The sequence below is a fragment of the Perca fluviatilis genome, chromosome 21 (assembly GCF_010015445.1).
Source record: "Perca fluviatilis chromosome 21, GENO_Pfluv_1.0, whole genome shotgun sequence".
Lineage (NCBI taxonomy): Eukaryota > Metazoa > Chordata > Actinopteri > Perciformes > Percidae > Perca > Perca fluviatilis.
Window position 1 is genome coordinate 18,107,370 of NC_053132.1, and position 17,241 is coordinate 18,124,610.

Below are 17,241 nucleotides of genomic sequence, written 5' to 3' on the forward strand. Positions count from 1 at the left end.
ATCTTTAATATGCACATAAATACCTCCGTCCACATCACCAAGCATATTACGCACGCGTAAAATGCGCGCAATAAGTTGACCAACACATTTAGTAGAAGATCACAAAGGTTTATTGAATTGCAGTATAAACAAGTCTTTAAAAGTGACTGAACACAGTGGGATGTTTGAATATTATGAATCGTCTGAACATGAGGAAATATACAGAATGGAGCTTGAATGACAACTATAGAGCCTTAAAGGAAAATCTTGCTGACGTCCACTGGTCTGTACATTGTAAAGGCTCAACAATGCTCACCATTGTCACATTTGTAATTTCAGTATGGCCCCGTGCACTAACAATATCAATAACTTCAACTGTATGTACATTTTTGTTTACCTTTTCAGCAAGACCCTGATCTATATGTATCCAAGGATCAGACAGAAATTAACAGTATTATTAACGCCAACTAAAAATGCGCACAATTGTTTCTACAGCATATAGGCTATAGTGCAATGGAGAGAAAACTACTGGTATAAGTTTGCATAAGACCTTACAAAAATAATACATTTACGAAAACATTTCCTTAAGTATTTACATTGACTTTGTTCTGATATTGTCCGTTTACTTCTTTTTTGCTGTTTTGGCTGCCTTTTTGGGCGTCTTTGCCTTGGGCTTGGCTGCCCTCTTTGCTGGTTTTGCCTTGGGTTTGGCTGCCTTGGGTTTCTTAGCTGGTGCCTTTTTGGGTTTCGTTGGTGTCACCTTTTTCACGACCTTTTTCACTTTCTTTGCAGCTGCCTTTTTGGGTTTTTCCGGCGTCTTGGCCACCTTCTTGGGCTTCGCCGCTTTCTTGGGTTTGGGCTTCACTGCCTTCTTTGCTTTGACAGGTGCCGGTGCCTTGGTTGACTTTTTGGAGTCCTCTGGTTTGTTCATCCTGAAGGATCCGGACGCGCCGACGCCTTTGGTGTGGCGCAGAATCCCTATTGCCACCATCCTCTTCAGGGCCAGTTTAATCTGCACATCGGCGTTCTCGCCCACCTTATAGTTCTTCCTCACGTACTTCTGGATGGACTGCCGGGACGCTCCACTCCGAGTGGCGTCGTGAATGATGGCCGCTTTAATCATCTCCGAGTACTTGGGATGAGAAGCGGCTTTCTTGGGCTTTGCTGCCTTTTTGGCTTTGGCTGGAGCTGCCGACGTCTCTGCCATGGTGACTTCTGTTTGGAGTTACTTAACAAACAAAAAAGTCCAAGGTGTGTAATTTCACCCGGCTCAGCTGGTACACCAGAGCGTCAGAAACAGCGAAATATATACCAGAAATAAAGCTTATCCCCAGAAAGTCCGAGTTGTCAGACAATGCCACACTTACTGCTTTCACAGTCAAAAAAAAATGATGTTCTGTCCACACAGACTGACGCCTCAGCACACCGGATCACTTAAGTGTCTTATTCCACAGGCGCCTCGGTGAGCCTATGAAGCCTATCTGCGGACGTGATTGAGAACACCAACTGCCAGCAGCTGATCTAGCGGACTCCATGGAACTGGCGCCGTCCCGTTTGTGTTTCTTCATCCTCCAACTCCTGACAAATATAAAAGCTACGGCGGAGTACTGATCCACAAAACATTATGTGCTGATAGCAGAGACATTAGGCTTCACAGTGACACACTTTTTTTTCTTCATCCGCGCCGGCGAACAACTTTTATTCTAGGAAAACCCGCTGGAAGTAATGCGGGCTGTGAACAATTTTGCACAATTCGCGTTGAATTGACCCAAACAGACGGAACCTGTGGCAAAATCACCCAATGCATATCGAAATTGTATCTATGCTTAAACTGATGCACGCGGTTCGGTCGGATTCTGTATCTGTTTTTGCTTTTAATACATCGATACATTTTCCCAACTAACACAGTCCGGCCATTGACTTTGAGTGACGTGGTCGAGATTATTTGCTGTTAAACCTCATATAAATTAAATGTCACAATATTTAAGTTACAGGGGACACTTGGGACGATGATATGGTTTAATATGGGTTGGAATACGGTGGATGGGATTGCTGTGTTTGCTGGTTTTGGGACAGAATTGGTTATAACTGTCACTATGGCAGTCGCCACTCGCGCTCCATTGTCAGGAAAGTTGCCAACACCTCCAAAGATCAGGACTCTGATACCGGATCCTAAAATTGATCACTATATATCTGATAGAGGTGTAAGTGGCTGCTGTGTGACCAGGTGTGAGTCCAGCTGCAAGGGGGACTGCAGCCGAAACCAAAGTCCTTCAATATAGGGCGCAGTGATGGCTTTCTTTTGTTCAGGAACTGGCGCATCAGACCACAGTCAATAACAGGTTTAACATTTGGCTTTCCTCATTTTTATGAGGGTCTATGGTGCCGGTCCCTAAACAAATCAAAAACCTTTTAAATTACAAACTTTACTACAATTCTCCTGCATTATTTCTTATTTTAATATCAGGTCTGATGTCCCTCCCTGCAACGCCATTTTGATTCCTATATGAAAGTCAGCCACTGGAGTAGTGCTTTTTTCCCGACTTTTGTGCCATGCTTTTTTGAGTTATTGAACACTGTTTTTGGATAATAACCGACTGTCTGTCATGCACGTCATAGTCAATGGTGCAAAAAACAACAACACCAGGCTGTTTGTCAGAGAGGTGGTCCTCTAGACTACAGTGGGATACTGCCCATTTTGAAGCAATGAAGTGTCCTCTTGTCAAATAATAACACGATGCCCAATTACCTTTATATTTGGGCATCTTGGTCATAATGTATGTTGTTTATTTTAGCCGATAAATTGTGTGAATAATCAAAATGAAGTTAAATTTAGTAAGGTATATATCAGTGCCTCTGCCCCTCCATCTCCACCTGTGTCCTTACAGTGAGTTGATGACTGAGTGTTTTGTTTTTTGGTGCGTGATGCGTGCGTTTTAAAAGGGAGGGTGGGTGAGGAGGGATTGAATGAGTGAAAACAAGGAGGGAGGGAGGGAGGGAGTGAATGAATGGATGATTGTTTTTTTCATGTGGCACCGAAGAGGGAGGGAGTAGATGAAAGGGTGAGTGGTACTACATAGCACAAGTGCACAAGAGGGAGGGGGAGTAACTAGATGATGGGGTGAAGATGAATGAGTGAATAAAGCGGGTGAGAGCTGGAGTGACTGAGTGAATACCATTATTTGTATGGCGCAACTGAATGAGTGAATAAAGGAGGGAGGAGCATAATTAAGCGCTGCTCATATGCTATACTGTATAAATATACACAGTAATGGCTCTATGATAATATGAACACCATGCCTATTGTTTGCGACTCCTATTCGGGCCATGTGTTGCAGGAACAGCTTCGGCTTGTTTTGGTCATATGGGGATATAGGGTATCGGTCCGTTGTTTTTGTCACCGTTTTTCCGGAGTGATGTGTTATTGTCTTTGGCCGCATGTGCCCCGTTAAGGAAGCGTTGCTGTAAAGCAGTAGCCAAACAGAGAGTTCCCCCCCCGGTTAGACCACTCCCTTTATCCGCCGACAGAGGGACGTCCTCCAAACTGACTGGACCTCCCGAGCCCTGCGTGCTCACCGCACAATTTCAATTGTCAGTATAATGAGATGCACCTTAATGACCAGTGCATTATATGCTGCTTTCAGTGCCTCCGTGTTTCATAGGCGACTACTAACTGGACATAGGCTAATTAATAGTTTTCAATCTCCAGTGATTGGTCTAGAATTGTCCCTGCCAGAATTATACTCTGCTGCTCTGTTTATTTTTTTTATTTTTTTTTCTCGCAGTGGTGGAAAAAAAAAGTATTCAGAGCTTTTACTTGATGAAAAGTAACAATACTCCAGTGTACAGTTACTAAAAGTCCTTCATTCAAAACCTTACAAAAGTATTAGCATCTAAGGCCTACCAAAAGTAAAAGTACTCATTATGCAGAATGGCCCATTTCAGAATCTTGTATATTATATAACTGGACTATAATTATTGACGCATTCATGTGTTTATCACTTTAATGTTGCAGCTGGTAAAGGGGGAGCTATTTTTAATTACTTTATATACTGCTGGGTAGCTTCACGTATATAAGTTGGAATTTATTTGTTGATTTATATTTTGTATTAATAATCTAAATTATGCACATGCAAAGTAACTATAACTGTCAAATAAATGTAGTGTAGTAAAAAAGTACAATGTTTCCGTATTTAAAGTATACATCAAATGGAAATAATCAAGTAAAGTACAAGTACCTCCAAATTGATCTTGAGCACAGTACTGGAGTAAATGTACTTAGTTACATTCCACCACTGCTTTGTGGTGTGGACAGAGGGCAGAATGTTAGTTGTTTAATCAATTAGTTGATTGGCAGAAATTATTCCTCACCTTTTTTTTGTGGTGTGTATTCACTTTTGCTGCCAACACACTGAACTCTAGCTTCCCAGTTGTATCTTTAGTCGTGCCAATGTCTGAGTTGTATTTAGCTTGCATAATGTTTAACCCAGTGCTGGTTTATTTGCTAGCAGTTGGAGAGAGTCGAGTGGGAGGTATGTTACACATGTATTTACAGAAGACAGCTACACCATCCGGTAAGGAGAGATTTAGCGTTGCACCTCTAAATTTATCTGATGCCAGTTTGTAATTTTAGCTGCCTAAAACTCTCTCAAGTCTTGTCCTGCCTCTGGCCCAAAGCATTCTGGGTGACATCACCCACCATTTCGCTACTGGAGGCTTCCGTGCGCTCCATATCAGGGCTTTGGATCCCAAACTATCCAGCACATGATCACATTGTGCTCACTAAAAGCATTCTTTATGAGTTGCCTTGATTTGAAGACTGTCTCGTCGTTGACTCTGACTTTGAAAGTCAGATAAGGGGAAATTAAATCAGATCCTTTTTATTTACTTCGGTGGCCAGATAAGAAGGTCTGGAGACAGGTTTTGGATTAGATAATTTCTTCTTTTTCTGCTATGAATCCTCAGAGTTTCTTTACACTTTTATAATCACATCTCAGAAAATATTCTACTGATTCTTTACACTATTTTTTTCAAGCCTTATCTGTGTAGTTCTGCCTATTTCACATTATAAACACTTAGTAAACTAGAGACTATACTGCACCCTAAAATTCGAGCAAGATCACTTTTTAAACAAAATGCACTAGTCAAAAGCATTCAACATTAATATGAATTAATAACATGCTGAATAATTACACTCGGTACCAATCCTCAAATGTGTTTGCTCATCTGATTTGTTGTTGTATGCATTTTACTCCTACACATACAGTACACTTTTATATAGTATAGAATGTATAGCTTTTTTTTTTGATGAGTATGTATCCATAACAATTATCACTCAATCAATCACTTGACTACAATTACACATTAATTAAGTTCATTTTTACGCACTAGTTTGGGATTGTGAGCAGTATTGTTGTTTCTGGGATGTAGATTTGTCGCACCCATTTGATGTATTGCTATGTAATTCTGTTGAATACTTTGTCAGCTACTGTTCTGTTTAAAATACAGATTTTTACTAATAGATGACCTTTAATCATTTAAAAAAAAATAAAAGCACTGTATTTGAGAGGATGTACCCTTCAGCAAAATTAGACATGACAGATTGAGCCCATTGCTTTTTGTGTGTAATGTCATGAGAGTTCATGTTTTCTTTGTTTTTTAACGACTCAAGAAATGTGAGACAGATATGTGGAGGGGAAAATCCACAAATGTATGCTAAAGTAACGAAATATCAAACAGTTGAAATCAACTTCAGCAGTTGACTGCAGTTAAAGTTATAAAACTAGATGTTTGTGTTTTGAGTCAAACTTACAGAAAAAGATAAAACAGGAAAATGTGTACAATTAAAGTTATAGTATTTTAGACCAGTTGCATCTTCCCTACTTGCATATAAAATCAGTATATCCCTGTGTGCAGTTTTAAAGTGCCAGTTGTGCCCTTGAGCTGGGCATCGTTTAGTTCAGCGGCCACAGATAAAACCGTTTATGTCTCAGTGATTAGCCCTGCACCAAACTAACAGCGTGCCATGTGGAGACAACTGAAAGGGAAAACAAGGCATTGACACACTTGCGGTTAATACACTTATTTTGTGTGTTGTGTGTGTGTGTGTGTGTGTGTGTGTGTGTGTGTGTGTGTGTGTGTGTGTGTGTGTGTGTGTGTGTGTGTGTGTGTGTGTGTGTGTGTGTGTGTGTGTGTGTGTGTGTGTGTGTGTGTGTGTGTGTGTGTTTCGGGGCTACGACAGTTGTGACAACACTTGGATGTGTGAACAGGTGTCAGTGGCCAAGTGCTGTGCTGACTGCTGCACAACCGAGCCAATAGAGGTCTGTCAGTTTGGCCACACCAAGGCACTCTTTGTCAGTGTCTTTCCATTCCCGTTCCAAAACACTCCGCCCTTATCTCATTATGTAGAGCAGGTGACTATTTCCTCAATTTCAGCTGTCAAGCCACCTCATTGGTAGTCTTTCAGAGCACCTGTGAGCTGTCAGTCAAACCAGCAGAGATGACTCCATTGTATTGTGCCATTGTCTCTTTCTCTCTCTCTTTCTCTCTCTCATGCTACAAGATAGCACAGCATTTTCGTTGAACAGTTAATAGTTTGTTTTTTTAAACAGTGGTGCTCCATTGAAAAATAATCAGTCAGCTATTACATTCATATTGTTGATAAAACTTAAATGTTGAGTTGCTGCTTTCTTTCCAAATTGTTACCCATGTGACATATTGACTACAAGCTATCACATCTGATTTCAGCATGATACATTACTGTTCAAAAATGCTACATTTAGCCCTAATCCTGACTTCAACCCTTGCCCCTTTAAAGCTTGGTGACTTGGGTAGAGTACATGAGTAACATAAGCTGCTGCAACAGGCTGACACTAAACCAGAGCCATCTATTAATGTGTAGAATTCAGTATAATTGTGATATTTCTTTTTTTTTTTTTTTTTTTTAACTATAAGCTCTCTTTAGTCTTTTGAACACATTTATTGAACAGGCTCTTTCTTTTACTTTGTGTTCAGTGCTGATTGATTATGTCAAAACTGTGCACTCAAAATACCAAACAATAAATGAAGTAGTGTTTTATGATTCCCATGCTCTCTTTATACTTTAATGCACAACATTTGCCAATTTTCTAAAAGCAGGCAGAAGTATTTTCTGGCCCCTCATAGTGTATGCCGGTGACTTCTGATCACAGCTGCTTTTACCAACAGAGGGCAGTAGCAGCCTAAATAGAAGTAATTGTGGTTTTTCGCAATCCATATAATCTTAGACTTGGCTTTAATGTAATTAGCACTGTTGCACAAACTGATGATATATAATTGTGTCAACAGTTATATTAAATGAAAGTGAAAACAGTACAGTAAATGTAGACACTAAGTTATGTTGTTGATATATTTCCTATGCTAAACACGGTCCTAATGGAAGTACAGGAGGGATAAATCAGCTTTGATTATTTCAGGTTAACTCAGGTGGCACATTGTAACTGGTTTGTCAGCACTTCTCATCGGCCTACAGTCTCTAGTTTAGGATGCAACTGCAGGTTTAGACACCAGAGGTCTCTCCGCTCTCAAGCCTTACTGCTGTGACTCCCAAACCTATCATAGGAAGCCTGTGCTCAACTCAACTACAAGTGGCATACTGTAACTCTGTAATGTCAGAAATAGTAATTTATGTTTTGGAGACAGACCTGTCCCAGTACAAGATGTTAATATTCTCAAAGTGTGGCTCCCCAATGAATTCACAGTCAGTCTGACAGTTCTACAGTTTTTCAGAAATGCTAATACACCCCTCGTTCTTTTCATTTTGCCTTTGCTTTCCCTTTCTTCTCTTAATTCTCTCCCCTTTTCAACCTCCTTCCTCTAACTCTCTGCTTCCCCTTCTTCGCTTCTTCCGTTTTATGTCCCCAAGAGATCTTCAAAGTGGAGCAGTTTGGGCTAAAACTGTGTCATTCAGTGACCTGATTCATTTTTCTGCCGTTTTCTCATCATGCGGGTGATTCCCTCTATTGCACAATCACTGCTGCTTGGCATTGGGCGGCTCGAGTGTGAAGCACCATCTATTTTAATTCACATGATTAGTTGAGGCTAACAGAACAACTTGTCTTCTTAATTTCTAAAAGATCAAGTCAGCTCAGAGAACAATAGGGCCACACTGTAGTGCTGTGATCCTGCACAATGACAACACACTGAGTGTGAATTGTATTTTACAGATGAGCACCAGTCTTTGTGAGTGTTATCTCTTGAACTCACAATCTTGCGGTCAGGTCTTGTGGTTGAAGTTTAATTCTGCCCTCTGTTGAGCTGTCAGACTGTTGCTCTTCTCTCTTCTGCTTTAATTGTGTATTTATTCATTTTCTCTTCCCGCTTAATGTTTTTCAGGTTGGTAGATGGCAGGAGTATTTCCCAGCATACACCTCACTTGTATGTTCACATCAATGCATCATGTGAAACCTGTTTGGCTATTTCCCGTCAATCCACCTCGACAACCAGTTTAATTAATGTACGGTAATTTCTGGTTACTGCTTTCTGTAGCACTACTTACAGTCTATTCATCTGGCCCCAACAAGCCCAGCTAATGAGATGTTGTTTAATGAGAACATTTCTAAACATCCTCTATGTAACTAGTCTGTCTGAGCTGCTCTGCATTTTTTTATTTTAATAAATGTTACCAAAAATCTCATTAAAAAAACAACTCAACATATCACTTTTAGATAACCAAAACAAATCAGGATTTTGTAACAACTTTTTTTTTCAACTAGCAGACCTCTTAGGTAGATAAACATGGGGCAATGAAACACAAAAGGAAATTCATCCTTCCCCTCCAACACCAAGATCACATAAACACACATACACTTTGCTCTTCAGGAATGCCTTTAGGTCTGCATTCCTCAGTTCTCAGGAATAAGGTAATCAGCTCCTAATTAAACACACAAGGCTTTCAGTATAGTATATAAGATATATCTGATGGACAATGATATTGAAATTGCTCCAAAATAATTGTTATCTGTATATAGTACTTTATTATATATTATTAAGTTAAATATAACAATATATACGTATACTGTATGCATTTAATAGTACAGTATCTGCATCGGAAAAAAACTAAATGAAATGCTGGAAAGTGTACAAATCTTGACTTAGACCATCTAGATTTAAACTTTGATCAAGTACTATAAGGTTGCCAGTTGCCACAGTGTATTTTTAAAGAATATTTTTTAAAGAAGCAGACAGCTACCCATAAAACATTTGTCGATGCTGAAATTGACATTGCAAGAACAATCCAAATTGAATACACAGACCCTTATTTTGTTGACATCTAAAAGTCTTGACTGAGCCACAGGGCTGCATTTCGTCTAAGTTTCAGGAGGACTAAACCAAGATTTAAAGAAAGTTTTTGTTGATAAACAATTATTTAATCCTGGTGTAAAGTTAAGTTTGCAACCCATCCTTTAGATTGTAAAGTTAGAGGATCCTATTGTGCAGATAGACAAATCCTAGCAGTTTGCATACACGTACAGCATGTGGCGACTGCTGTATAAATAAGCGTACATGCACCCCTCATGCTTAAAGCCTGTGTATCATGAAGACACACTGAATTCGGAGCTTTAAGGCATGCGTTTATAGCTCCTTACCATCCGTTTCACTGACAGAAACACAACTATCCACACACAGACACCAATAAATAAACACCTGCCTTATGGACCTCGAGGTCATTAAGCTGGTGAGAAGAAGTGCAGAGTGGCGGTCTAATTAATGCGCCTTTCTGCCTCCCTGAAAGACCTGGTTATTCTCTCTCCGCTCTCGCACAGAGGCTAGACCAGTGTTTTGTCTGCTGCTCTTAGGCCTTATTAAAGAAGGGACAGGCTGCCTGGGTTCATCCTGCCGTCTGCATCCATCCACCATCAGGGGTGAATAGAACATGAAGGGTTTAGTCAGGCTCAAGGGAGAGAATTCAGTTGGGGACGCCTCGGGCAGCAGAGACCGTAATTTCACCGGAGGCTTATCTCACTCTGTCAGTCATCTGGATAATGTCACTTGGTGGAAGTTTAATGGAAACAATGATACTGGATACTGGCTTGACCCGTGGTGCGGCTGTGGGCCTAGTTGGCATCTTGTTCATATATTTGAGAATGTTGTGTACCTGCGTCTAGTGCCATTTTTGCTCAATCAAGGCCATTTTCATTTGATAGTGTGTGATTGAATAGTGCTGCATTTGGCATGTGGCTTTCTTTATAACAGAGCCAAGACTGTGTTGTGCTAATGATATTCATACAGCAGCACATACACTGTCATAATAAATTCCCCCTTTTGTACAACACATGGTAGAGCCTGGTTGTTTTGCCTTAAGAGGCTGCTTTAATTTCTTACTGCACTAGAATTCTTTTTAGTTCATGGTACTTGTCTATCATTGTTTGAAGGGAGTCTTTTGAGGTTACTAAGGCAACAGTTGAATCTAGTTTCATTTTGGCTGTTCTATCAATCTGTCTCACTTATTGTAGTTCTTCCATCAGCGACCTTAGAGTTAGATTTATCTTATCCGTGCTCCGAGTATTGGAAGCAAATTAATTCCGGACATTGATTAGCAGTTGAACAAAGAACCCCTGTGGAGTGACTCCACAGGGAAGGGAATCCTGACATTGCTATAGACTTGGACGTCATTATTAAGGTTTTGGTTAAACAAAAGTGTGTCAGATGGGCATAGTGGAAGGTGACTAAAGGAAAGTCTGGGAGCTCTGCCCAATCCATTAGGACAAATACAGTAGTTAGCATTGGCTTCATATAGTCAGCAGCCTCAGTCTGAGCCGATAAAGCACAAGACACATGGCTGTAATGACTAACTCCAGATATTTTAAAAATGTTTCTCACATTCAGAAGAATTTATAAGCCTTCCCGCCTGTAAGAAAATAAAAAAGGCCAAACATCTGGTGCAGTCGTGCTCCTTAAACAGGCAGAGGCACTGTTTGTCACCGAGCCAGAGGCAGAGTTACACCGTTGGTGGTACATTTCACAGGGAACAGTGCAGAGGACGAGAATCGCCCCTGCTTCAACCACAGTGTAAGCTGAAGTCATCACCGGTTCCCAACCCTGACAACATCTTCAGCTACAACCAGCTCCAGGGCATCGAAGGCTCTTTCACTTTATTACAAGTTCAAATTTACGTCCCCCTCGCTGCTTCATCCCCCTTCTCGCTGTTGTCCTGAGGAGGAGGGGTCACTGCGGATTTGTGCAGAAAGAAAACACCTTTTTAAAGAGGATTTTAATGAAATCAAACACAGCCACTGCCTGCCACCCACATGCAGCAGTAACAAGTTCCTTAACCATTTGTATGTTGACCTTCTGGCTCGGCTCCCTGCATGCCAGTCTCTTCATTATGCATCAGATTAACACAAAAAGAGCCTTTGTTCTGGCATTACTTATAATTAAGTGTTGTATTGAGGATCGTGGTCTTGTGTTATTGTCGTAGGGTGGTATTCTTTTGAGCTCATTGGAGGTTCAGTGAGCCGTCCAAACAGTCTAATTTAATTTGATGTTTTTGCATTCGTGTTGGGGGTGGGAGTTTGCTTGATTGTGCAGCAGTGCATACAATGTGCTAATGTGCCAGTGCTTATAATTAGCACAGAGATGTACTGTAAAGGGTTGCAGAGCAGTCTATAGTATCCTTTGGGGGCCCATCAGTGCTATTTATATCATTAGTGGTTTTATGTTGTCTCCCGTGCCATTCATCTCCTTTGTCCGTAGTTTTAATATGAACACAATCATCACATGGTGAGGATTTCACCATATGCCTGTCTGTGTATTTGTAGCTTTTGTCTTGTTTACAGTGCGTGGGTTTGTGTGTGTATGCCTGTCAGTAGCAGACCAGACATGTGTGTGGGGGGTCTGTGCCTGTAGTAAGCGCAAAGCCGCAGTGGAGCCCATCCCCTGCTCCCTCCCTGAGACGCCTTTACTTGTAGTGAGGAGAGGAGAGGAGCCGCAGCCCATGGACACTCCTTCCCCCGTCTCCAATTGGAAGAGAGAGGCCACCTCCCTCCCCTGCCTAATTGGTATGCAGGCGGCGCAGTGTGTGTATGAGGAGAGGGAAGAGAGAGAGAGGTAGCAGTCAGTGCAATGGGATAGAGGAGAGCGAGGAGGAGGAGGAGGAGAGTGAATGAGAGCTGCTGGATCTGCCTTGCCTGCGTGCCTGCCTGTCGTCTGCTGAAGCTGGGTTTACTGCCGCGCCACGCTGCACTGGCACAGAGCAGAGTCACGGCCCATTTGCACCACCGTCTGCACTCTCAGCACCAACACGGAGCCACACAGCACCGGTTCTTACCCCAGCGACACCCACCAGCAAGTAAATCCAGGGGCAGAGCTCACCAGGCTTTCTCCATCACCAAGGGGGGGACGCAGCAGCTACAAAGGGGGCCTGACGCTACAATTTAGGCACCAGCTGCTACTTTAACCAAATCCCCCTCCACCTTATCCCATCCTTACCAACACCACCATCACTCCTCTCTTGCTCCTCCCTATGCCCTTGTCCGCGGCGGCTCCTCTCACCTCCCTGGCCAGTATATGGATAGAAGCTCCCTGTTTCAGCTCATACAAGAGCAGGTAAGCGAGTGAGCAGGCAGCGGCAGAGGTTTCTATGGTTACGGGCTCCTGGCCACCTCGCCGTCTATCCAGGGATTGAGACGTGGAGGCTGGGGGTGAGAGCTGATGTTAAGATTGATAGCAGGGGCTGTTTGCACGGGCAAAATGAGAGCGTGAGACAACACGACGGACGCAAGCATCATGGAGCCATGTGGGCCCAGAGAATGTGAGGTCAGATCATGAGCCAAAGCAGGGGGGTGGGGGGGTGGGGTGGGGGGTCATCATGTCATGGTTTATGGGAATGAGGGAGGGAGGGAGGGAGGGGGTGTGTGCAAATAGAAGGATGGATATGCATGTATAAATGGATGTATAGATGGATTGATTGGAGCATTCTCTATTTGAGGAATGAGACAAAAATCGTACGATAATGGTCGATTACAGCTGCTGCATTAGGGTTTGCAGCAATCATGCTGCATGTGCATGGATTTATGTCTGTTCCTGGGAATGTTTTCCTTTGTGCTTTTTCTTGATTTTTTTTTTTTTCTGTGTTTACCACATCCCCAGTCTTATCATCTCAGTCACAAAAAACAAAGATTGCAAGATTATTCATTTCCAACGAGGCAGTGCCTTCTAGAATAGAAGCTGTTATTTGGCTTTAAACTTTTTTCTTCTTTTTCAGCCCTGCTGTTGAAAACACAGTGTTAGTGGCCATATTTAGGCCAGTGGAAAATATTTATCTTGACATCTGGTTTCTTAGATTCCTCTTACCCAAACTGCTGTTTTTACTTTTCAGTCAGATCTATGTTTGAGTTAAGGTTTGGTCTACCATCTCCAAAATGAACAAGCCAGTATGGATTTGAAGGCAGAAAGCTATGTCTATATTTGGCTAGTGTTTCCTGAAGACATATGTTTTGTGTGTGTGTGTGTGTGTGTGTGTATGTGTGTGTGTGTGTGTGTGTGTGTGTGTGTGTGTGTGTGTGTGCGTGTGCGTGTGCGTGAGCGTGTGTGTGTGTTAGCTCTAAGCCTTCTAATGTGTCTTGTGTTTTTGATGATGAACTGGGGTTTTGGCTGATGGACAGATAGATTGGGCAATCATTCTGTCCAAGAGGGAGGAATCAATTAACTGCTGAAGGGTTACAAGGCCCCCCGAAAAACCCATCGACAAGAGCCTTGGGGAGAAGGAAGGAAGTGGAAATGGAGTGGAAATAGTGATGAGGTAAATGGTACGGATGTACTTAATAGCACTACAGGGATAACAACTACTTAGTAATACCTCAACAACACATATTCCTTCATAGACACATTTGAATGCAGTATCAAAGAGGCTGACTCATCTGTGTCAATATCCATTTTCGATGTAGCAGGTCCTTGGGCTGCAGATGAAGCCAATACTTCCACACTGTAAACGGCTGGTTGTTTTATTGATTGTGGGGTTTGCTTTGCTTGCACCACTATGTTCATATAGACAGGCCACAGTTGAGCACACTGTGGTCCTATTAAGCTCAAGTCTAGACCAAATCACTCACTCTGGCTGACAACAGGCTTTTTCCACTTTTGGGACTCCACGCAGCGGACTTTGATTTGGAAAAGGTCTCTCTAATTAAACCAGAATGAAGAGAAAACAGCTTTTGGACTGTGAACAGGCAAGCTTGTTTTTAGCAAAGCCTGCTGCCTGTCTAAACATTGGGCACTTTTCTGCTTGTCTCATCCAGGAAAATGCCTCGTTTTTTTGCACTTCCAGATTTAAATAGTCATGTTCACTGTAGGGTTCCCACAACGACCACAGTGTCCCACCAGCCTCTAAGCAAATCTACAAGAGCACCTGGAGGTCAAGTGCTTTGCTTGGGGGTATTTTCTGCATAGCCATTTGTAAAGGGAAAGGATTACTCTGTCACTGCTTAGTTTTTTTATAAACATTTAGATTTAAACTGGCCTAACATTCCCTTCAGTCAAACACACATCAGATGTTTAAGGCACTAAACTTCAATGCTTTTGGGGTTTCCTAGAGTATTCCTCAATCAGGATGTTTTACCTCAGAAGAAAAACTGTGCATGCTTAGTTTATATGAGCAGTGCAGGTGTAAAGAAGAAGGGACATTGCAGCCGTATCACACAGAATCACATGAAAATGCTGCAGGGGGAGACTTGGAGTAGCAACAGTAGCAACATGAGTGAGTTTTTTTATTAGTCTTTGTCTGCAGGAGGTTGCAATGCTGAGCTCAGGCTATTTCTGGCCTATGCAGGCTCACACATATGCTCATGATCAGAGCACACACACACAGACGCAGTTTCACTGATAGTCTTTCTATTGCCGCGCCACTGATAAGGCAACTTATGGTCAGCAGCACCCAGCCACTAAAGTACTCTATCATTAGTTGGTGAACATATCCCCATGTGTCATCCAGTTCTTATCTGGCTCATGTGTATCTCTCCCATAAGGAATTGAGATTCTGAATACTATTTTGACATACTTATATCAAGTAGAGAGAATAGGGCTCAGTCCCTTTTCATCATTCTCTGATGCTAATTTGCATTGAGCTGTATTTGAAAATGCCTCTGGCTGTTTGTACTGTGTTTAAACGCCAGGAAATGTAGTTAGATGATTGTCTGCATGAAGGAAAATCCCTGCGGGTGTCTGTCTATACTCGTCTCCACTTGAGGAGAGAGTGTTTTGGATCTAACGGCCATCGCATCCCAGTGCCACAGTAGCAAAATTTGAGCATAATGATGGTAACGGCAGGGCAGAACGTGCATTGTGATGATTACTGAGTCAGTGGCCCAGTTGTTGGTGAACACCAATGAGTCCTGAGGGCAGCAGAGATTAATCAAAAGGGTTTTATCTGATGCCATGCAAATATGCTCTGCCCTGTGAATGCCACTGCCCTCTGCAGATACACACAGCCCTGTCCAAGCTTGACAGCCTTGTTCACAGAGACCAAAGTAGTCCGTAGTATTGGCTCTGTGCCACGGGGGTTAGTCAGTGGGAACTATACCAGTGCTGGTGCTGCATTCCCACCTAATGGAAGTTATAATCACCATCTGCCAAAGTGTAGATACTGTTCATTCAACAACTATCAACGTTTCTAGCTCTTTTACTTTTGACATCAAATAATTCCTGTATTGTAAAAACAAAAACAGTTAGTCCTTCAGCTTACACCTTTTCGGTCTATGGTAAATCTTTTGTGGTGTTGCGGTTTCTGTTTTGTCGAGACAGACGTTGATTTGCCTTATTGTTATGTAGATAATTAATGGAGACCAAATACTTTAATTTCAATATATCTGACCAGGTGGTGTGTTCAAACATGGATGCCTCAAGTCAGCTTGAGCCCTATTCAAAATAAATCTTAGTTTGAAGATTTAGGGTTACTTACACCATTGACTAATCATTTGTCATGCCAGAAAATTCAATATGCTGTCATAGAAAACACATTCGAGAAGCTGGAAATCGTGAACTTTTGTCATAATTTTCTTGACAAAATTACAAAAACAATCCATTATCAATATAGTTGCCAATTCATTTTCTGCTGATTGACTAATCGATCAACCAAGTTTTGGCTCTCATATTGTTACCTTTGCCAGAGGAAAAGAAGAGCCTCATAAAACAGTTGAAATTGTGCCATCTTGAGTTGGCTGGTGATAATTAAAGAGAATGCATGCAAAGTGTAACCATGGGTATCATTCTCTACTTTCTGCCTCAGGTGATGTAATAGCAGAATTAGCTACAACTCTCTTAGTGCGACATACAGAGTGCCATGTCATTGGTTGTGTGTCAGTCTTCTGCAGGTAGGACGATAGAAGTGGCTGTGTTTCAGCCCACTGGCTGTACGTCTATCATGGCTAGGTTTTGTGGTTTGTTCCCAGGCTGGAGGGTTCACCCTTGAGCCCCTGTGGAACAGACTGATAAGTCAGTCGTGGGCTGGGGTCAGTCGGAGTCGCTGCGGTGGAGGTAATAGAGGTCCCGAGGGTTAACACTGAGATCATTCCCCTGCAGTCAGCATTCCTCTCCTCTTTGCCCTCCTCCTTCTCCTCCTCCTCGTGTATACATTTCCATCCCGTGTCTTGTCCATCTCCTCCCACTTGCTCTTGAGCCAGCCAATTTGCTCTCTGTACCTTAACACCTCCAACGTCCATCCATAATCTCCCGCCCCACCTCCCTTTACACCTAAACCCTTCGCCCGTCTTATTACCACCTCATTCTAATCTCATTGGTGTCTTCCTATCCATCTGTATTATATTTTTCCTTCAGCCTTTCTTTTATCCTTTCTCTCCCCCCTTTTGTGTCTTTCCTTTGCCTCTTGAATGCCAATATGTTTGGGCGGGGGAATGCAAGAAAGGGATGACACGCAGGCGACTGGTAACCATGGCAATGCATGCAGCTTGTCAAAGTGTCGCCCTATCCAGTGTTGGATTGCTTCAATAACTGCCTCCCTCTCAGCGCTTTTCCCCTCCTTCTTCCAACCTTTTCTTCTCTCTGTCACTCCCCCCTTGTTCATCCACGTCACCAGCCTTCCCAGGAAAAAAAAGCAGGCTCTTCTTGCCAACACTCATTCATCTCAGTGTACCTCTTCCTACTAATTGATAACCCTAATTGGCTACAAGAACCAATCCCCCACCTCCTTGTATCCTCGGCAGACAGGCTCCCCCTGTGCAACGTTCTTCCTGAATAAGGTCAGACTATGAAGGGAATAGCATCTGTGCA

General features: G+C 42.4%; 2 protein-coding genes across 3 annotated transcripts in view; one reads left to right on the forward strand and one right to left on the reverse strand.

Annotated features, from left to right (window-relative positions):
- Positions 1 to 92: 92 nt before the first annotated feature.
- On the reverse strand, positions 93 to 1,431 carry LOC120550946 (histone H1.0-B). The gene has a single exon (XM_039787949.1). The coding sequence runs from the start codon at positions 1,184 to 1,186 to the stop codon at positions 602 to 604; it is 585 nt and encodes a 194-aa protein (XP_039643883.1). The 5' UTR covers positions 1,187 to 1,431; the 3' UTR covers positions 93 to 601.
- A 10,633-nt stretch (positions 1,432 to 12,064) lies between these two features.
- The window catches only part of rhbdl1 (rhomboid, veinlet-like 1 (Drosophila)), a 44,067-nt gene continuing 38,890 nt past the window's right edge, over positions 12,065 to 17,241 (forward strand). The window contains exon 1 of one of the 2 annotated variants that reach the window (XM_039787717.1): positions 12,065 to 12,774. In XM_039787717.1, the coding sequence (XP_039643651.1) occupies positions 12,745 to 12,774 (30 nt within the window). In that variant the 5' untranslated portion in view covers positions 12,065 to 12,744. The remainder of the gene's footprint in view (positions 12,775 to 17,241) is intronic. The other variant, XM_039787716.1, reaches the window with a different exon arrangement.

Excerpts from the sequence above, each read along its gene's own strand:
- LOC120550946 (XM_039787949.1), bottom strand. The coding sequence starts at position 1,186 with ATGGCAGAGACGTCGGCAGCTCCAGCCAAAGCCAAAAAGGCAGCAAAG.